Below are 23,036 nucleotides of genomic sequence, written 5' to 3' on the forward strand. Positions count from 1 at the left end.
AAATAAAAATTAATTGAAAGCGATTTATTTGGTAATATTTGTTTGATGAAATCTTCTGATCAATTGATAATATTAAAGTGTTTCGAGTCATGTTATACAAAAAAATATAAATTACTGTTGAATGAATTGATAAAATCTGATTTAAAATTTCATTTTGTAACTTAAATTAAAAAATTATAATAATGATTACTCTCATTTATTGATTTTATATAAATATAAACGGAGAGATAACCAATATATTTCAAAAGACCAAAAGAACAATATTTTAATAAAAAAAAATTATAAATGAAAATAACAAAAAGACAAATTAAGAAAAAACAGAAACAAACAGAATGAAACACCATACAAACAAGTTTATACAATTGAACAATTGCATTTGACACCTGTCAAGCTTGATTCACTGCTTTCTAGAGAACATGATACATCGCTCGCTGTACTTTTATTCGAATTGTTACTTTTTACCTCTTTCTCAGCAGTTTTATTATGGCAATTCACTGTTTGCTTAACATTGCCCATATTAAGCGGTATATTGGAAATTGTGCTTACTAAAGTTGGATCTAGCAGCTCCCAATCTAAACACTGATCATCGCCACCAAGTTCATCAATAGCACGATTGATTACCCTATAGTAGAACTGATAATCAGGTCTGTCATAGAATCCAAGGCTTAACGTCTTAAGGTATATCTGCTGGAATTGTTTTGGAAGAGATTTGAATAAACAAGGAACCTGAATAGTACGCTTAATTTTGATGGTCTCCTCCTTATCTTTACTACCTGGCCATGGTAGTCGATGGTCAACAAGTTCAACAACTGTGTAAAGCCATGAAAATATATCATCGCGCCGACTAAGATCATGGCCCTCGTGAGCATAAATGGATGCAAAAGAGCAAGTGCCCACAAATCCTGGATGCTCTCTTTCAGGTAAATGCTCATTTGTTTCGCGATCTATGTATCTGCGAGATAAACCAAAATCTATCAAACAAATTGGATGGCTGCGATCAGGACGTATGAGAAAATTACCAGGTTTTATATCTCTATGTATATATCCCTTATCATGGAAGCATTCAATACATTTAAGCATTTCGCGTGCAACAAATGTAGCTGTATATTTTGTGTATTTCTGGTTCGGGAGGATTCGTCGGAGAGCAGACGTTGATGGGCCGAGTAATTCCATTACAAAAAATCTAATATCATCTGTTTCACCTGAGCAATAATACTTAGGGAAATATGGAGTGCCTTGTATTTTCTTTAGAAAGTGTATTTCTTCGGCCATTCCCTTCTTTTTTGCATTTTTTGCTTCGACTTTCATTGCAAATAATCCATTTGAATTATGTGTATAAACAGAATATATTTCTCCATAACCTCCATATCCGATGTGCTTGGCAATGATGAACTGTTTTATTCTGGTATTTGGGGAATAAACTGTTTTTCCTTGGCTGTTTGGTTTCATGCCAAATTCCCCCACAAAAAAATTGACCGTAAGAGGTTTATTTTTTGAATATAGATTGGCGGTTAAATTACTTTACGACATAAAAAAAGTTAAATGCGGCAGGTTTACACAAAATTACGGTTTCTGATCAAAAACAACACAATGTTTCTACAAATTTAATGGAATTCCAAACTAGTTTGTGTAATTTAAATAAAAATAAACTTTTCAAATATTCCTGATTCGAAAAGCACTCGGTAAAGGAGGGATGAGAAAAATTATCTATAAATTATGAACTTAATTTAAAAAGTTTAAGAAACAACTATTCAAAATTAATTGTTCAATTTCTGCATGAAATCGGTATTAAGTTTGAGCAAGAAATTTTTCCACAACCATCTATGAATATGATCAATTTAGCTGTCAACAGAGCCACAAAAGGTATAATTCCCAAAGCAGTTGAGAACTTAAGTAGATCAACATCTATGGTTTTAATCAATGCATATGCTTTAATTCTAAATGGAAGACAAAATTTGATATGAAAACTGGAAGTCCTGATGACGTATGGAAACTTGCAAATCCCAAGTTTGTATTTGATTCAATAGCAATGAATTACATGGTCATCAAGTCTATAAACTTACCAGTAGCCATTCTTCCTACTTTCAAAATGGTTCTAATTCCTTACCAAGATGACTACTCTATGGTTATTTGTCTTCCACATGAAATAAAACCAATAGAAATCACTGAAAAAGAATTTATGGAAGGAATTAATTCACCAATATCAGATTAATAATGCCAAAGTTCGAATTCTCATCGGACATAGACCTTATTCCTTTTATGAAATCACTTGGAATGAATTCGATTTTCTCAGAAAATGCAGAATGCCCTAATGAAGAATTTCAGTATCATGTTTCAGGATTTTATCAGAAGGTGAAAATCGATGTTTCTGAGACATCAACAGTCGCAGCTGCTGTGTTGACCATGGAATACAGACCGAAGAGCCATATTTCTAGTAACCAACCAACAATATTTTGGGTAAACCACCCTTTCTTTTTAGTGATAATGTACAATTCAACAAATGCAATCTTGTTCGCTGGTAATGTCTATTTTCTAAAGTTTGAATATTAAATATTTGATATGCTTTATATAATTATTTCATTAAATCCAAATAATACCACTTTTTTTGAGGAACTTTTGAAACATTATAAACCTTGTTCAACAAGTGATTAAGCGGAATTTATAAAAAAAAAATCAATGATCTGTTACAACAACGAATTTTTAAAAATAAGAACACGTTTTAGATATGCGAAATAAAACAATTTCATAAGTCAATCATGAATAACTGTGAATAATCAATTCTATTTCACCCAAATTTTCTCATTTAATGTTATATTTTATAATTTAAATAAAGGATAAAAAAAAAAGAGCGATTCAAAAGATTGGTACAAATTGAACACAAATTGAAAAATTAAGGTTCATTTTTTTTTAGTTAGATTTATAGTAAACAAAATTTTATAGTTGACAATGAAATTATGATATAGTCAATTGACCACCTTCACGAAACAATGCAACTACATTCTTATGCCCTTTTTTAAGTGCTAGCATAAAAGCTGTTTTAAATAATTCTAATAATTTTCAAATGTTATTTGAAAATTTTGAATTGGTAAAATAAATTTTAAATAAAACTAATGAATATCTTTAGCATTAATATCAATTCTTTCTTGTTCAAGAAGTAATTTAACTATTTCTGTATTACCTTTTGAAGATGCATTCATAAGTGCTGTTCTAAATAATTTGAATAATTTCCAAATATTATTTTAAAATAAGAAATAACACAAATAAATTCTAAATAAAACAAATAAATATCTTTAGCATTAATATCAATTCCTTTTTGTTTAAGAAGTAATTTAACTATTTCTGTATGACCATGAAAAGATGATAATGTAAGTGCTGTTTGAAATATTTAAAATAATTTCCAAATATTATTTTGGAATATAAAATTATTAAATCAAATATTCAATAAAACTAATGAATATTTTTGGCATTAATATCAATTCCTTCTTGTTCAAGAAGTAATTCAACAATTTCTGTGTAACCTTTTGAAGATGCTAACATAAGCGTTGTATTAAATAATTTAAATAATTTCCAAATATTATTTTGAAATTTTGAATTATTAAAACAAATTTTAAATAAAACTAATGAATATCTTTAACATTCATATCAATTCCTTTTTGTTCAAGAAGTAATTTAATGATTTCTGTGTGCCCTTTCTCAAATGCTAACATAAAAGCTGTTTTAAATGTTTTGAATAATTTCCAAATATTTTTACGAAATAGAAAATTATTAAAATAAAGATTAATTAAAAAAAATAAATCCCATGAACATTAACATCTATTCGTTTTTGTTTAAGAAGCAATTTAACTATTTCGGTATGACCTTTTGAAGATGCGTTTATAAGTACTGTCCAAAATAATTTAAATAATTTCCAAATGTTATTTGAAAATTTTGAATTGTTAAAATAAACATTAAATAAAACTAATGAACATCTTTTGCATTGGCATCAATTCCTTCATGCTCAAGAAGTAATTTAACTATTTCCATATGAACTTTTGAAGATGCAAACATAAGTGCTGTATTAAATAATTCAAATAATTTCCAAATATTATTTTATAATAGAAAATTATTAAAAGAAATTTTAAATAAAACTAACGAACATCTTTAGCGTTAACATCAATTCCTTGTTGTTCAAGAAGTAATTTAACGATTTCTGTGGAACATTTTTCAGATGCATACATAAGTGATGTTTTAATAATTTTTAGTAATTTCCAAATATTATTTTGAATTTTTAAATTATTAATATAAATTTTAAATAAAACTTATAAATATCTTTTGCATTAATATCAATTTCTTCTTGATCAAGAAGTAATTTAACTACTTCTATTTTATTATTTTGAACTGCACTAATAAGTGCTGTATAAAATAATATAAATAATTTCCAAATATTATTTTGAAATATCAAATAATTAAAATAAATCCAAAATAAAACAAACAAATATCTTCAGCATTAATATCAATTCCTTTTTGTTCAAGAAGTAATTTAACTATTTCTATATGACCCCTCCATGATGCTTCAATAAGTGCTGTATCAAATAATTTAAATAATTTCCAAATATTATTTTGAAACACAAAATTATCAAAACGAATATTAAATAAAACAAATAAATACTTTTAGCATTAATGTCAATTCCTTTTTGTTCAAGAAGTAATTTAACTATTTCTGTACTACCTTCTTCAGATGCATACATAAGTGCTGTATGAAGTAATTTGAATAATTTCCAAATATTATTTTGAAATATAAAATTATTAAAATAAATTATAAATAAAACAAATAAACACCTTTAGCATTAATGTCAATTCCTTTTTGTTCAAGAAGTAACCTAACGATTTCTGTATGACCATATTTAGATGCATAAATAAGTGCTGTTCTAAATATTTTGAATAATTTCCAAATATTATTTTGAAATACTATATTATTAAAATAAATTTTAAATAAAACAAATAAATATCTTTAGCATTAATATCAATTCCTTTTTGTTCAAGAAGTAATTGAACTATTTCTATATGACCTTTCCATGATGCTTCAATAAGTGCTGTATCAAATAATTTAAATAATTTCCAAATATTATTTTGAAACACAAAATTATCAAAACGAATATTAAATAAAACAAATAAATACTTTTAGCATTAATGTCAATTCCTTTTTGTTCAAGAAGTAATTTAACTATTTCTGTACTACCTTCTTCAGATGGATACATAAGTGCTGTATGAAGTAATTTAAATAATTTCCAAATATTATTTTGAAATATAAAATTATTAAAATAAATTATAAATAAAACAAATAAACACCTTTAGCATTAATGTCAATTCCTTTTTGTTCAAGAAGTAATTTAACTATTTCTGTATGACCATATAAAGATGCCCAAACAAGTGCTGTTTTAAATAATTTAAATAATTTCCAAATATTATTTTGAAATATAAAATTATTAAAATAAATCCAAAATAAAACAAATAAATATCTTTAGCATTAATATCAATTCCTTCTTGTTCAAGAAGTAATTTTACTATTTTTATATGACCAAATTGGGATGCTAAAATAAGTGCTGTTTCAAATATTTAAAATAATTTCCAAATATTATTATGAAATATTAATTTATTAATATAAATATTAAATAAAACAAATAAATATCTTTAGCATTAATGTCAATTCCTTCTTGCGCAAGAAGTAACTTAACCATTTCAAAATATCTATTTGAAACTGCTATAATAAGTGGTGTTTTAAATAATTTAAATAATTTCCAAATATTATTTTTAAATTGTAAATTATCTTTTTTAAGAAGTAATTTAACTATTTTTGTGAAGCCATTTGTAGATGCTAAAATAAGTGCTGTCCAAAACAATTCAAATAACTCCCAACTATTATTTTGAAATTTTAAAATGTTGAAATAAATATTAAATAAAATTTACAAATACCATGAATATTAACATCAATTTCTTTTTGTTCAATAAGCAATTTAGCTACTTTCGTGTTCCCGAATATACATGCATATATAAGTGTTGTATTAAATATTTTAATTAAACTCTAAACATTATGTTGAAATACCAAATTATTAAAATAAATCCAAAATAAAACAAGAAAATATCTTTAGCATTAATATCAATTCCTTTTTGTTCAAGAAGTAATTTAACAATTTCAGTGTTCGCATTCTCAGATGCCCACATAAGTGCTGTTTTAATAATTTTTAGTAATTTCCAAATATTATTTTGAAATAAAATAATGTTAAAATAAATATCAAATAAAATAAATCAATCAATATCTTTAGCATTAACATCAAAACCATGTTGTATCATATATTTAACAAGTTCACTGTTTCCTGATTTAAACATAAATCTTGAAATATATATTGGAATTTGATTATCTTGGAGAAAATCTTTAATAAGATATAAATTTCCTATTTTAGCAGTTTCATTGATTATGAAATCTTTGATTTCCATTCCTTTTTCAAGTAAAAATGAAAGAATTTCATAATTTCCACTTGTTATACATATGAAACCCAAATTATTAATGATCTGTTTTTTGTTCTCATTTAATGAAAGATGTGTATCTCTTTGAATATCTTCTTCCAAATTTTCGATTTTTTTTTCATAAACATAATGAAAGATATCATTTCGATGGAATTCAACTGCTGTTTTATGTACATCTTCAAATGATGAATTATTTTGTTCACATAAATGAATAATTTCAAGATTTCCACCTGCAACTGCATATTTACCTGTATTGATTACATTTGCACCATTCATAAGTAAATATTTAAAACATTTAACCGAAGAAAAAAATGCTGCATAATCAATTAATGAAACATTTTCTTTATTAATAAACGAGCATCTTTCATAAAGTGATGGCTCAATTGTTTGATTAAAATCAAAATTACTTTGTGATGATATTTCTTGAAGTTTTTCTATTTCATCATTTCGAATTATTTTCGTAATTTCATTTGGATTAACTCCTTCTTTAATATATTTCTTAAATTGTAGTTCATCAGAATGTTGAATTAGTTTATTGTTTCCAACATTTGTTTTATAAAATTTAAAATAATCTGATTTAATGTTGTTTGTGATTTTTTTATCAATTAAATTTCGTTCAATCATTTCCTCAATTAAAAAATATGATTCTTGTGAATTAATGTTTATTATATAATTACGAAAAACTTTAATAATTTTTGCGATATTTTGATTTATTCCTTCTTCTTTTATTTGGATTTTTTCTAAATAATTTAAGTATGAAATGTTAATTTTTATATGAGAAGAAAATGCAGAATAAATTAAATTACTAATAATTAAATTAAATGTATATGGAAAATGTATATCAAATAATTCCATTGTTTGTTCAATTGCAGTTTCAAGATTGTCTTGCGTTAAAGTAAAAATGATTTGTTCAAGTTTAGTTAACAATCCCATAGAATTATATTTATAATTATTGTCTTTATTTATAGTACACTGATTCATTAAATATAATTAGAATTACCTGTTTTTCGTTGATGAAATAATACAGAACTGCGTCACTTTTTACACATCGATAAACGTTCACCAACAAGAACCATAAGGCCTCTATGAAAAAGTGAATTTCACTCAATCATCCGACTAATTATCTTCTCAATTTTATTAAAGGTCAAATTGCATTTATTAACAAATATATTTCAAATTTTTTGTGCAAATAGATAACAGATAAATCGTACTGCTTTAATATATGTATTCATATTACTTAATTTGATATTTTCGTTTTATCTACAAAGTAAATTTTGTGTAACTTAAGGAATCAATCAAAATGTGATATATCCAATCAATTCCACAAATTCATTACAATGAATTCTCTTTTCAAACATGAGCAAATCGAAAAAGAAAAACAGAGTTATTAATTAGTTCAATTGCATCATTTGTCTCACACTCATTGCACATAATTTCACAATTGCAATTTAAACATTTTCCACTTAAAAACATACAAAATAAAAATAGTGAAACGAAGAATTATTTATTTTCTTTAATCAAAATCACTAATTTTTCCACCGACCTTTATAATCAAGTCTTGGTATTCTTTCTTGGACAGCATCGTTTTATCCAATTGTGCCAATATTGAATGCCAATTTTGCATCCTATCGGACAAGTCGGGGTGCTGCAAAACCTCCAAAACTTTATCGATTTCGAACCCGACAATTCTATCTGCATGAATTACGATAATTAACAATGAGAACGACAACAAGAATCTTGTTCCGAAGAACAAAAATCGTTCGAATATTCTAAGTTGGAATTCAGGCTGCCAATTAAATGTTTGGAATGCAGTCAAAAGCCAATTTGTGGTAAACATTGATAAATCGACATAACATTTATCAAGTGTTTGTAATACTTTTGGACATTTCTTTGTCATTAATACCTTTAACATTTCATTTGACCTTAAAAGTCTTGGAAATTTCTTCAGGAAATAACCTCTTTGATTTATCTTCTTCCCTTTCATCGTAGCTACAAAACAATAAAAAGCGGATTCTTCATCCATATAAGCTAAAAACATTCCCGCAATAAAACTCATGCCTTGCGTATACCCTAACTCTGGATCTACTTGACAATATGCATATAATATATGACGTAATGACTCAATGAAATTGGGCTGTGAGAAAAATCCAATTTGTGGAAATGTCCGATTAAGATCTTTGTCAATTGTTACATATGCTTCATGTCGTGGATTATTTTCGATAAGTTGTAGCATTGGAACTTGGATGATCTTCTTATATGAGTCCGCATCTGTGATTAAACGCCACGCTTTAGAACGTATTGCATCGGGTATACCCTTCTTAACTCTTTGTGAAACTTTTGATGGCTTCTTGGTTATCCATCGGAACCAATCTTCAGTCATTTGATTCCACTTTAAGGACCGCTCGATTTCTTTCTGTGATTCAATTTGCGTAAGCTTCTTTTCTTGTTTCGATATGTTACGTTCCTGTATAAACCACCCATAACGATCAAATTTCTCAGTGGCTGTTGTTGATGTGCTAACTTCTTCAGTATCATAGTTATGTGTAGTCGTCTTATTAGATCCTGAAGATGAAGAAGAAGATGATGACGATGAGCCTTCTTCGCCGGATGTGGATTCCTTTGGTTGCTTTTTCTGGGGCTTTGCAGGCTCTTTGCCTTTTGGCTTCGGTTGTTCTTTAGGTGCTTCTTTCTCTTTAGGCTTCGGCTTTTCTTTTCCTTTTGGTTTTTCTTTAGCTTTGGCTGGCTCCTTTCCTTTTGGCTTTGGCTGCTCCTTAGGTTTGGCGGGCTCTTTCTCTTTCTTTGGCGCTTCTTTTTCTTTAGGTTTAACTGGTTCCTTTTCCTTAGGCTTTGGATGTTCTTTTCCTTTTGGCTTGGCGGGCTCTTTCTCCTTCGGTTTGGGTGCTTCCTTTTCCTTAGGTTTGGGATGCTCTTTTTCTTTTGGCTTTGGCGCTTCCTTCTCCTTTGGTTTTACTGGTTCCTTTTCTTTGGGTTTAGGAGCTTCTTTCTCTTTAGGCTTTGGATGCTCTTTTTCCTTTGGTTTAGGTGATTCTTTCTCCTTTGGCTTAGCAGGTTCCTTTTCTTTATGCTTTGGAGCTTCCTTCTCCTTAGGTTTAGCAGGCTCTTTTTCTTTAGGTTTAGGCGATTCTTTCTCTTTTGGTTTGACTGGTTCCTTTTCCTTATGCTTTGGTTGTTCTTTTTCCTTTGGTTTAGCAGGTTCTTTACCCTTTGGTTTAGGATGCTCTTTTTCTTTAGGCTTTGGTGCTTCCTTCTCCTTTGGCTTAGTAGGCTCCTTTTCTTTAGGCTTTGGGTGTTCTTTTTCTTTAGGCTTTGGATGTTCCTTTTCCTTTGGTTTAGGCGATTCTTTCTCCTTTGGTTTAACTGGTTCCTTTTCCTTAGGCTTTGGTGCTTCTTTCTCTTTTGGCTTTGGGTGTTCCTTTTCTTTTGGTTTTGCAGGTTTACTGGATTCAGAAGACTCATCTGAAGAAGTGAAAGTTAAATCAGTTGTCACGGTTGAAGATTCTGTCCACTCATCATCTGAAGAAGAGCTTCCTTTTTTCTTTGGTTTTGTTAGTTCTTTTCCTTTTGGTTTTGGAGGTTCCTTTCCTTTCGATTTTGGCGGTTCTTTTTCCTTTGGTTTGGTATCCTTCTTTGGTTTCTGTTGCTGAGGTTCCAATGAATCACTGTCTGATGAAAACTTTTTGTTTGGTTTTTTGGCATTCTTGTTATCATTTTTGGTCGAATTTAACTTATTATCGCCTCCAGTTTTTCCCTTAGCCGGCTCTTTCTTTGCAGGCGGATTATTACTTGATTTAGTTGGGGTTTTCTGTTTTTCATCTTTTGATTTATCTTTCTTCAAACTGGAGCTGCTGCTGGAATCCTCAGAGCTTTGGTAAGATGATGTTGTGGTTGTGTCTTCGCTATCGCTTGATGATAATAAATCAATGCTATACGAAGTTTCACTCATTTTCTTTTTTGCTTAACCCTATCAAAAAGCTCTTTCAAATTTTCAACTTGGTCGTTTGGGGATGTTCAATCAAACATTGTGGGAGTTTTGTTCTGAAAAACTCACTAATTAACGTACTGTGTATTGAAAAAAATATATTTTTTCCCGGTAAAAAACGAACAAAAAATCACAAAAATATAAAAAGTAATAAACATTATAAAAAATTGTCGTTAATTGCATTAAATGTCGAATGAAGTATAAGTAGTTGTTAATTTTCTAAATTTCTTATTTTTTTTTGCATTTAATCAAAATTAACTCTTGATGATGAAAATTGGTTCGTCTTGAGAATTTTGTATTAAATCTATTTTACCTTGGTTTTTTAATGAAAGTAATTCATAAAAAGATGCCGCAATATTTCTTCGATTTCTTTCTAAAACTAAATCAAGAATATTAATTTGATCACAATAAGAAAACTTCTCTTCAATTACTGGTAATATATTATTTTTAATTTCTTCTTCTTCTCTTTCAAATTCATTTTGATCATTTGGTATTTCATGAATTCTGGGATCTGGAAGTTCTGGTAACTCTTTAACAGGAAGATCAGGTAAGTCAAATGTTTTTTGTTTTTCCATTTCAAATTTCATTCCTATTTTTTTAGCTTCATTAAACAATTCTTCGAAATCATTCCGATAATTTTCTATTCTTATTTTTTGATTTCTTTTAATAATAGGTCGATTACATAATGTAAGATTTGGATTATCCATATAATAACTTAGTTCTGTCATTGGTATAATTGGCGATTGATCAATTATTAACTTTGAAAATTCTTTTGGAGCATTATGAAATTCAATATTTAGGTTTGGAGGCTGTGAATGTTCATCTTCATTTTGATAATGATAATTTGTATCTGAATTATCATCACCGAATGTTAACTCAAATGGAACTTCTCCAAAATCATTTTCAATTGTTGGAGGTGATTGAACATTTTCTTTTTGGAATCTTTCTGGAATAACAAATTCAGTGATTAAACTCATTCCTTCTTCTTTTTCTTCATCAATAATTTTTTCTAAATTCACTTCTCTTTTCCATAATTCGAGTGTTTCTTTATCAATTTCAGGAATATTTTCTTTCTCTTTATTATTTCCTTGAATATTATCTTCGTTTGGTTTCGTTTTTAATGATATTTTTGCAATTATATCTGAACAATCATTTAAAACAAAAATTGTTTTCTTTGAATAAATCCTAACAACTCCTTTAAGTAATACACCTGATAAATGAAACATTATTCCATTTTCTTGCATAATGATCGTTTCTGCAATTCTTGATATATTTGTAGCCATAATTTCTTCTCTTGTCATTGAATCTTCTTTCATACCTATTGTCCATGCTAAATGAATTCCATCTGTTCTTTGAAGTATATCTCTCGTCGTAAGCATTAAAAAAAAATGAGTTAGAACATCAAACACACATCAAACATATAACGGTCGTCTTTTTACAATTTTGAATACATTATCAATTTTTGAATACTTAATTTATTTTTCTGGGAACCGGTGGAAAAAATAATCCGTTCAGAACTTGCTGAAATAAGTCATTTTCGAAATGAACAAGTTTACCGATCTAATCGAGATTGCAAACAATGCATGTAATTTCGAAGATTTAACGACGGCAATAACAGAAAGTGATGCTTTAAATGAAGGGAGACAAATTTTATCTTTAGATGATATATATTTTAAAGTTGGGCAAAATCAAGCTATTGCACGTGACTATGCTAGTCTTATTCTTCCTTTAATGTCAAATCATAAAAATGGCTGTTTAAATAAATCGGGAATTAATTTTATCAAAAATTCCGGTATTGATTTATTTTTATTATTCCAATATTTCCCAAGGGTTGAAGAATATCCTAAAAATTTCAGTGAAATAATATCTGAACCAATTTCTCCATTACTTTATTTTCAATTTGCAAATTCATTATTTGATTCAATTGCATCAATTCAAGTTGATATGGTTGAAGAACAACGTTTTTTTTCTAATGTTATTCAAAAGGTGGTTATATCTACAAAATCACTTTTATTAGAAGAAAACATATCAAGTTTAAACATATCAATTGTTAAAATTGCAAAGACACTTCCAAATCCTTCTTTACCTATTTTAAAGCCAATACTTCAAAGTTGTTTTCTAGAATCTTTTCCTCATCAAAAGTTAAAATCAGATATTTTTGAATCACTTCAAAAAGACATTTTCACCAAAACGCAAGTTGAAGCTTCTTTTATTCATGAATTACAAAAGAATTCTAATTTGTTTACATTAAATACTGACAATATTTATCGGTTAAATTCTCTTAATGAATATTGGTGTTACCCTAATGAACAAAAGATGTTAGGGTCAGCAAAACAAAGATTAACTTTAATTTCAGAATTAATTGGTGAGAAAATGTTTGGAAGTTATTCAACGGGTAACGTTCTCCTATCGTTTAACGTTCGCTTTCACAAAAAGTTCAGAGGAACCCGTTTAGAAAAATCAAGTTTTATTTCTTTACAATACAAAAATATCAAACATATTATACCAATAAATGAAGCATCAACAGAATTATGTATTCCAATAAATTTTGAAATCCAAGATGTCCCATTGTTAAATGTTAGTTTAATATATGTTTTAAAAAAATACAATCAAAAACCATTTGATCAAATACCAAATGAAGGTTTTGGATGTTTATTAACAACTACAGTAAATTTAACGCAACAAGAAGAATCTAAAACGATAGAATTTACTCGAAGGGAATCTTCGTTTTCACTTAAATGTGGGAAATTCACTGTAAATGTTAAATATTATGATAATTCGCAACATATATCACTGAAATCAAACTTACCAAAGAAGCCAAAAATTTACAGATATTTCCATTACTTAGTAAATAACCTTGTAAATGAGTGGGTAAATTCTGGTACAACAATGTCGATATATCCTCCGATAATTCAATATTGTGAACTTCTCGAATTTTCAATCAAATATTCATTCCCTACTCCTACTGTGTTTTTGCTTATTGCTTCTAAACTCCTTTCTGCTTGGTGTCATTCCGAATCATATCTAAAAGCATTTACAACAATATTTTTAACCGCTTATGTTTCAATGAAAAGGTGTGTCATAACCTCTAAAGAAACAGAAATTTTTCAAAGCATAGTGAACTTTTTGAAAGAATCCGTTCCCAAATTTTTATTGCATCATTTATCAAAACCAGGATTATATGAATATCATGGGTTATTTCCATTATATTTATTATTTTCCTTTGTAATACCAGAGAAGTCACACATACCAAATCTCACTAAACTATTACGTACATCTGAAGAAAACATTATTCAATCAGTTACAGGGACATTAACCCCAATTCAGTCCACAGAACTTAAGCCAGAAGCTGAAGCATTACTTAAATATTTATCTTACAAACAACGTGAGTCAATTCATTTTAATTCCGAACCATCACTCAATGGAATTATTGACTTAACTCAGCCACAGCACATAACGTTTGACATCAAAACCATTTCAAATGTCTGTGAGAACCTAAACAAACGTTCTAATCAAATCAAGAAATATTATGAAGATTCCTCATTACCATTATTTTTTAACCAGCAGAAAGCCGTCTTTGCCATCTTCCAAGAGCTATCGATAAACTTATGTAAAATGTTCAATGTCATTAATGATAAATTAATTGATGAGCAATCGATGTTTAAATTCATCTTTAATTACCAACAACTTTACACATTACTTGAAATCAATGATACGTATTCACCATATAAATTATTTTATGAAGTAGTATTAGAATGGATATCGAAGATCGGCGAGAAAATGATCGAGTGGACGACGAACATCATCAAACTCGACAACTTCGAGATACAAAACCAATCGACGAAGACGTCATCATCGTTATATGACTTGATCACAATGTTTAATCAGTCATTACAATTCTTAATTAGTATGCAATGGAAGGACCAACAAGTGAAAGAGTTTGTCGAAACATTTCTTTCGTTATGTAAATCGTGTTTGAACAATTACACTGAGATATTAACCTTAAAGATGTTATCATATTTTCCGATCAAGTTAATAGAAGAATTTAACACTTCGAATAATTTAATTATATCGACATTCATTAAGAAGTTAAACAAAGAAAACATTAATTACTTGTCGACGCCGAAGATGATATATATTATCATTAACAATTTCATTAACTTACGAACGAAGTGGTCAAATTTTTTGGACTATATCAAATCCAATTTTAAAGTCATCGAAATCAATGAATGTTTTAATAACCCGGTGCCTTATATTAATGTCGTATCCAAATCAATCCCTTACTTCTTCGCTGGTTACACAAGTAATGAGATCACAAACATTGTTTTGCCGCATTTATATGTCAAAAACAAAAAAATTAAAATTGTTTTGAACAACAAACCGTCGAAGTATGTATTGAATCCACTTTTTCTGAAGCGGGACAGCGAACTTTTTCAGAACGTTTATAATGAAATTATTGACAACATTAAAATGAAAATAGATGATTTAAATGGTTCAATTTGTAATTCTTATTATAATAAAATGATTAAAGGTTTCTTAAATGGTATCGATTCAGGTTTAATGAACTTGTTGTTGTTCACTGAAAATGATCCAATTAAATACAAAAGATTAATTCCAATTTATCAATTCATCGATGATATCTTAAATGATATTTTCGAATATTTGACAAATAATTTCGAAGGTGTCGATGAAAATGATGAATTCGATGAAAAGAAATTCGCAGAATTGACGCCGTACTGCAACTTCTTCATCGCGAACATCAAAAAAGATCCGTTCGAACTGATCAATGAAGAAGAGAACGAAGGAGGAAAGTTCTTTCAGTCGTTGTCGCGATTTATTATAATTTCTTCGTATACACATGACGCGAAGTTAAAGAATTGGGCGCACGTGAATAGAATCAGATTTAACGGATGCAAATACTTGCCGCCAATGTAAGTTAGTAAAAGTTTATATAATGTGATACAAATTGTAGTTTCATATGAATGTGGCTATGGTTATGTAATGAGAATGTAACTGAAACTTTGTTCGATTCCATTTTATTTCAAAGAATTTTACAATAAAAAATTAATTTTTGACTGATATAATGAATATGTGAAAATATATTTCATTAATCTGATTAACAAGTTAAATATTGATGTGACATTTTGAATACGTTTAATTTTTGTATGATGTTTTTAGATCATACTCCTGAAAATTATGCAAAGTTAATTAGACATACATTTGAAAATACTTTTAAACCCATATTATATATTAAATATATTTAATTCAGGTTTAGGAGGAGTTTAATAAAAATATCTCCTCATAATCTAATTAATACTTACAAGCTGTTTATTTTAATTGTTGAGATATCAAATTTATTGAGCATTTTGTGCGATAACATTGGTGCATGCACCACAAAGCATATTTCTTTCATATGGAAATTAAACATTTTTGATTATCTTTTTTGAATTTTTATAAAGATTAAGTTATCAATTACTTGATAAGCTGTAATGATTTCGTATATCGAATCATTGATAAAGATATAAAAACTGCAACAATATTAAAAGCGCCAGATAAAATTTTAAACTTATTACCTGATAAATTTTGTAAAATTAATGGAATTAATTATACTATCATTGGTATTGAAGATGAAGCTTTTAAAAATAGCAAAAATCTTAGAACAGTCAGAATTTCAGATACTATTAAAACAATAGGGAAAAAAGCTTTTTATAATTGTACTTCTTTAATAGATGTTGATTTAGGCGATGTTAAGTTTATTGATGAAAATGCTTTTGAAGGTTTTACTTCAATTTTTAATGTATTATTTAGTGGTTTATATGATATTCAAGGAAGTCATAATATATTTGATAAAAATATCACAATATTTGTTGATAGGAATTAACAAGATAAAACATTCTGTGGTTATAATGTTGATAAATCTTTAGAATTATTCATTTATGCAGGTCCAACTGAAATTTATAAATGGTTTAACAAAGATAAGAAATATGTTTCTTTATATAGAACACTTGCTAAAGGAATTTATACTTTTTTACTACTGTTTCAACACATCCTGATTATTCTGTCGTCAAAATTTATGATAATGCATTCGAAGATCGTAAAAATTTAACTGAAGTTATCATTCCTGCTGGTAGTAAAAATATTGGTGAAGAAGCTTTCATTAATTGTCCTTCATTAGTCACAATTAAAATAGCATCAATTTATAGGAGAAAATGCATTTAAAGATTGTTATTCTCTCGAAGATATTTATACAAATGTTTCAAACGAAATAAGTTATTCATCACCAGTTTTTCCTGAAAAATCATTAAATATTAATGTTCAACAATTTTGTGGTAGAAGTGTTACGAAAGTTGGAAAATTAGAAGAATAATTAAAGGAAAATGTTGAATTAAATAATCATTCAGCAAAAGGAGAAGCAAAACTAAAAAGATAATTCTGATAGTTGTTGGTTGTTGTGTAGTTGGTATTATTGCTATTGTAGTTGGTATTTTCATTAAAATCAAATTAAATCAAAGAAAAGAAAATGATGAAGAACCAATGCTTGCAAAAAGAAACCAACACACCGAAATTTTATAAGATGAAATTTAAATAAAATCAACAAATTCTTTTTTTTTTTTTTTAATATGGATAAGACATATCAAGAATTTATGTGTAAATGTTATGACCCTATTAAAAGAAAGTTCAAATTTGTATCTAATATGATTGAAACCAAAAGCAAATTTTAATGTACACTTCGCAAATAAGAATGCATATCGTTCAAATAAGTTCACAAATGAGTGATGAACCGAAAACTTAATATTTTAATAACGTATAAAACACAATTCTATTTTTTATAAAACAACATAATTTTTCGGCACAATGTAGTCACTGTTTCTGCCAAGTATCCAAATTTTCGGTGCAATGACAATTTTATTTTTAAACAAATTCAAAAACGCCGCCCACCACGAGAAAGTGCTATTTGCGATGATATTATGTTTACATCGTTTCATTATCTCAAAATCGAATATCGGCTGTGCTAAACTTGTATCTTCGATATATGTATGACTTCCATTTATTTTTAAATTATGCATAACATATCCTAAATCATCCGAAAACACAAAATAATGCGGATTTTCGACATGCTCATTCATATATTTTATTGCATTCTCATAAAATTCAAAGGGAACATAACCATGATAATCATGATCAGTTCTCCTGATATGAATAGAAACAGAATTTGTGGATTCTATCTTTTTAAGATACTTCCGATGTATGGGTGGAATGCTTAATTCTTTTTTAATTGTAAATTCTTTAATTAATTCGTCGCGATACTTTTCATAATTATATGATAAATTCTCATAAAATCCATCAAAATATTGTGGTGATTGAGATGAAAATTCTTTTAGAGATCGGCCTAATATATCCTCTTCTAAAACAATTTTTTGCTTGCTCTCTGAAATTTGATATTGATTGGCAATTTGAAGAGAGATATCAAAATAACATAATGAATATTTCCTGCCTGTAATGCCTCTGAATTCTAGGTCAGCTGTTAGATTATCACAGGGAGGATTAGGACAAAATCCATAGAAATCGATATCAAGAAAAACAGGCTTACTAGTTTCTTGCATAAGAATGTAAGCAAAAGCGTATTGAAAAAATTGATTCCCAAGACCTCCTCGAACACTAACAACATTGTATTTCTGTTCCAACGTAATTGCAATATTATTATTTTCTATATATGTTTCCAAAAACTTGAAAAAAGATTTCCAAGTAAGTGTTGATATTAAAATAAAGCTGAAGTAAAACCCAACATCCATTTTGCATCGCATTGAGCAACGTTGGATTAACACTCAAAACACCATTGATTTTTTCTAATGTTTACATAAATATTGGCAAAGATGAGTATTCAAAGATTTTGTAAAAGAAAGACACCTTTTTTTCTCTGAGTGTTTAAGACCTCATTAAATCGGCATCCTCCATTCTGATAGGCATTGCTTTCAAGAATGCCATAGCATTTGAATATCTGTTAAACATAATTTTATATGAATATTAAATGCTTTTAAATATATAACATTATTCATATTATTCATTAATAGATTGCAAAATTAAAATGAATGATGTTGAGATATATATCATGAAAATAATTATCAATGAATATTACTTTGAATATAACATCATTAATGAAAAAAATTTTTTGCCAAGAGCCCAAAGGAAAATTGAAATACTACAAAAACAGAGCAAATGTACAATAGCGACCATGGCTTCTCTGCAAAGACTAAGCGAATCATCATGGACAGATATCCGAAGTGTTGGGGCAAGGGCCCCGTCGCGCAGAAGAAGAAGATGATGATAAAGGCAGGATTGCTCAATGAGAAGGGTAAAACAAGAAAACACCATCATATTGTGTAAGGAATTGCCTCGAAGGGAAATTGAATCAATGATTTTAGTAATGAAATTATTCAAAGTGAAAATTTGTTTTGGTAAATTCTAAATTTTGTTGTAATTCTGATTTTGAATTGTTAATTTGACATTATGATTTGATAAATTAATAGAATACAAAATAAAAATTTTATCCATACTAACATGTTATCAGTGCTATGCAATTGCATTCATTGAAATGTTAAACACAACAAATCTCATGATAAAAATGCTACTCAACTAGTAAATTTAAGTTTTACCGATTTTTTTTTTACTTAATTACTAAGCAAATGTTTATATGTTATAAATGATTAATGAATTTTTCTTCTTTGAAATCATCAGCAAATGGATCTTCATCAATCTTATTCGTTGATGTTCCCATTGCAAATGTATTTTCTTTTTCATTTTGATTTTCTTCGAAACTTTTTGCTTCTTGTTCATTACTTATTTGTTTTTTATTATGAATTCGCAACAAAACTATGATAAGTATTGCAATTATTACAATTACGACAACTGAAACGCAAACACTTATAATTATAATTGTGTTTTTATTATCATCTTTAATATTTTCATTTTGATATATAATTGTAAAGAAATTACTATAGTATATGTAATAAGTCGAATATACAACAACAGTATATTAGTAATAAATAAATTCACTCAAAACATAAGTTAATGCCGAATTAAAAATAGAAACAGAAAAAGAATTCGAATACGTCGAGTTATAAATACTTATTGTTTGCGTAATAGATAATGATTGAGTTAATGTTATTGTATTCGTTAATGTTGTACCATTCGAATATGAAAAAGTAAATGAATTCGAAACAACAAATGAAATTTCATATGAATTCGTAAATGCATTAGACTTAGTATATGCATTTGATTTCATTAATGTATTCGATTTAGTATATGTATTTGACTTAGGAAATGTATTCGTTAACAAGGCGCATTCATTTATTATTGTTCCTTTAGCCACATTTAATCCGCCAAATGTTGATCCATTATATGAATTTGTTGTCATGACAATTTCTGCTGCTACATTTATAAATATATTTGATGAATTTGTTGGATCTGTTTCGCCAAAGTAATAAATGCATTTGAGTTTATCCCATGATGAAAATGCATTTACTTCAATTGAAGTAACATTTTCGCCAATATAAATAGTTTCTAAATTAATACATGAAACAAAAGAACAACTTCCAATTTCTTTTACTGAAAATGGAACTTCAAATTTAACATTTAAATTTCCTGATGGATAAATATTGATTCTATTGATTTCTTTATCATATAAAATTCCATCATTTTGATAATTAGCAAAAAGCATTTTTAACATTATTGCAAAGAAATATGCTTTGTGGTGCATGCACTAATGTTATCTCATCAAAAAAAAAAAAAAAAAAAAATATTCAACAACAACTGATTTGATATCTCAACAATTAAAATAAAAAGCTTTAAATTTAAATTTATAGAAATATGAAGAGATATTTTTATTAAACTCGTCCTAAACTGAATTAAATTTATTTAATATATGATATGAGTTTAAAAGTATTTTCAAATATATGTTTAAAGTTAACTTTGCATAATTTTCAGGAGTATGATTTAGATTCTTCTTCATGCGTATCATTTATTGATAAAAATATATACATTATGTATAAAGATAAAAAACTCATAAAAAATATAAAATCAATAATTATTAATGCTAACATAAATGACCGCCTTTGAGTGCATTCTTTTCTGATGTAATTTTTTTGATCATTAGCATAATAATCTTTTAGGAAATTAATATATTCAGTGTTATTATTTAAAGAAACTTGGCTCATTTTCATTTTAGCACACTTTAAATATGTTGAGTTTAATAATACTAAAATACCTGAAATTAACATAATAATAGAACATAATATAAATAATATAAATGCTAAGAGAGACAACATTCTCTTTTTGTTAAAAAATTTTAGAATGATGACTGAAAGTGAATAGAAAAGAATAGATAAAACTGAAAAAATCCAAAGCAACATTATTGCTAAATGTAATAACTTGGATGAATATTTTAAAGATTGAAACCATGGATGAATCTTATTCCACCAAAAAAGAGAATAAATAAGAATTAAGATTGAATTTATAAGAAACAGAATCAAAAGTAATAGGATTGCATAATAAAGAAATCTCCTATAAAATCCTGTTTGTGGTTGATTCATATCCACTTCTTAATAATGAAATATCATAAGTTTTCATTGCTTTATCGTTTTTTTAAATGATTAATCAAAATTGAGAAAATAATGGTGGAAAAATTCAATCGTTTGAAATATTATCTGCCTTTATAATCCTCCTCATGTGGAGGGACATTATGTCATATATCATGATCTATTTTTTTTAATTTCTTTATATGGAAAATAAAAAAATATTATCAAAATAAGTTTACATAATTAAATTATTAAATTTTTGATTGATTCTTTTAATGAAGAAAAGAAAACATTATGATATTTTTTAAATAATTTTAAAACATGAATTACCAAAAATATATGAAGAAAATCCCAATTATTTTTTGATTTTTTAGATAATGTAAATTTATTTAATTGTATAATTCATAATAAATACTGAAAAATTTAGGAAACACTTGAACTTGAACTTCATTAAATAAAGTTTGGAGAACTCTTTTCACATAACATTTCCTATAAAAAAATGGAGACCAAGAATTCCAAAAATGAAGAGGAAGAAGAAGAAATAGATAGCCAAAAGAAATTCGAAGAATTATGTGATGAATACTATTCTATTGTGAATGAGACATCACCTGAATTTTTAAAAGAATGTGAAACAATCAGAGAGTCTTTCTCACAGAAAATGCAAGCTCTCGACAACTACACCAAAAGCAAGCGCCAGCTTGTTTTTAAGGAATCACTTTTTTATCAACAGATCCAAAATGACTCAAATATAGAATAAATCATATACATATTTCAATTAAACCTTTTAATGACTATAAAAAGAATAAAACTAACTTTCATTGTTCGTTTGAGTTTCTTCTACTTCTTTCCATTGTTCCAAATTCCATTGATATCCATCTGGTGTTGTCCATTCTTCATTTTCTGGACTGTATTTGTAACCTTTTTTGATGAGTTTATTTGCCGCTTTCTCTTGCAACTCACTGTTTGGATGTGTATAGAAGATAAATAATAATGTTTGATCTGAAAAAAGCGAAATTTTCTCTTCTGGTTTGCCTGCTGGTGATACCTTTGCGTAGCATTCTGGAATAGGATAACAAGAGTGGTCTAAAAGAGGTGCATCTGAAAGAACTGAATGGAGCATTGGCAATAATGGCTCTTGGCACTTCAAATCAAGCCCAAGTGTTGATAAATCTGTTTCGTTGAATGTTTTACCATAATCAAACGACATAACAAACGAATTCAAAGATACTTGATGATATACTGGAGATTGTGGTGGTTGGCGAATCTGTTGTGGTTTTGGTTGAACTTGAGGAGGAGTCACTTGAAGGAACTTTTCTGGTGATGGTGCAATGTTTTGTGGCGTGACAGCGCGAGGTGGAGGTAGAGTTATTGTAGGAGCGGTTCTAATAACTTCTGGACCATTTGGAGTGTTCAACTGTAGGTTCAGAGTTTTCTTTTCGCTTCGAGCTGGTTGAACTGTAATTGAGTTTGTTTTAACATTTTTTTGAATAGTTAATTGGTGTGGAACTCGGTTAGTACTTACTGTAAGACCAATTGGTCTTGAACTATTAGGCGTGAAAACTTGGCGTTGGAATTGGCTTGCAGCTTGAGGATTGATTGCCATGACTTGAATAATTTTAATTACCCTTTTAAAGGGGAATTTCTAACCAAATATAAAAGTGACACATGAGAAATCATTCATTAATGTGAACAAAACCATTCATCATCATTTAAAGGTGCATATGAAGTGGCAATCCAATTCCATAAAAATGAAATTATTAAATATATTTATGATAATAAATTAGACAAATTGTATGAAAATAAATCAAATGGAAATTATGAAATTCTTTTATTTTTACTTGAAGATAATATGAAAGTTAATGAATTTGTTATTAATGAAGCAGCAATAAATGATAACATATTCCTTGTTAAACATTTTTATAGATATAATAAAAATGGATCTGATATTTTTATTTCTG

The 23,036-nt window shown here is 27.8% G+C and overlaps 3 protein-coding genes across 3 annotated transcripts; all 3 read right to left on the bottom strand.

Moving 5' to 3' along the window:
• Positions 1 to 354: 354 nt before the first annotated feature.
• GO595_010021 (CK1 family protein kinase) lies at positions 355 to 1,449 on the bottom strand (the record flags this gene model as incomplete). The annotated part of the gene is made up of 1 exon (XM_067912654.1): positions 355 to 1,449. The coding sequence occupies one exon, from the start codon at positions 1,447 to 1,449 to the stop codon at positions 355 to 357; it is 1,095 nt and encodes a 364-aa protein (XP_067769794.1).
• A 6,568-nt stretch (positions 1,450 to 8,017) lies between these two features.
• Positions 8,018 to 10,468, bottom strand: GO595_010022 (TBC domain containing protein; the record flags this gene model as incomplete). The annotated part of the gene is made up of 1 exon (XM_067912655.1): positions 8,018 to 10,468. One exon carries the CDS (start codon positions 10,466 to 10,468, stop codon positions 8,018 to 8,020), a length of 2,451 nt encoding a protein of 816 aa, XP_067769795.1.
• An 11,418-nt stretch (positions 10,469 to 21,886) lies between these two features.
• On the bottom strand, positions 21,887 to 22,681 carry GO595_010023 (NOT2/NOT3/NOT5 domain-containing protein; the record flags this gene model as incomplete). Its single annotated transcript, XM_067912656.1, has 1 exon — positions 21,887 to 22,681. The coding sequence occupies one exon, from the start codon at positions 22,679 to 22,681 to the stop codon at positions 21,887 to 21,889; it is 795 nt and encodes a 264-aa protein (XP_067769796.1).
• Positions 22,682 to 23,036: the final 355 nt, after the last annotated feature.

This window comes from Histomonas meleagridis, assembly GCF_020186115.1.
Source record: "Histomonas meleagridis strain 2922-C6/04-10x chromosome Unknown scaffold_168, whole genome shotgun sequence".
Taxonomy (NCBI): Eukaryota; Parabasalia; order Tritrichomonadida; family Dientamoebidae; genus Histomonas; species Histomonas meleagridis.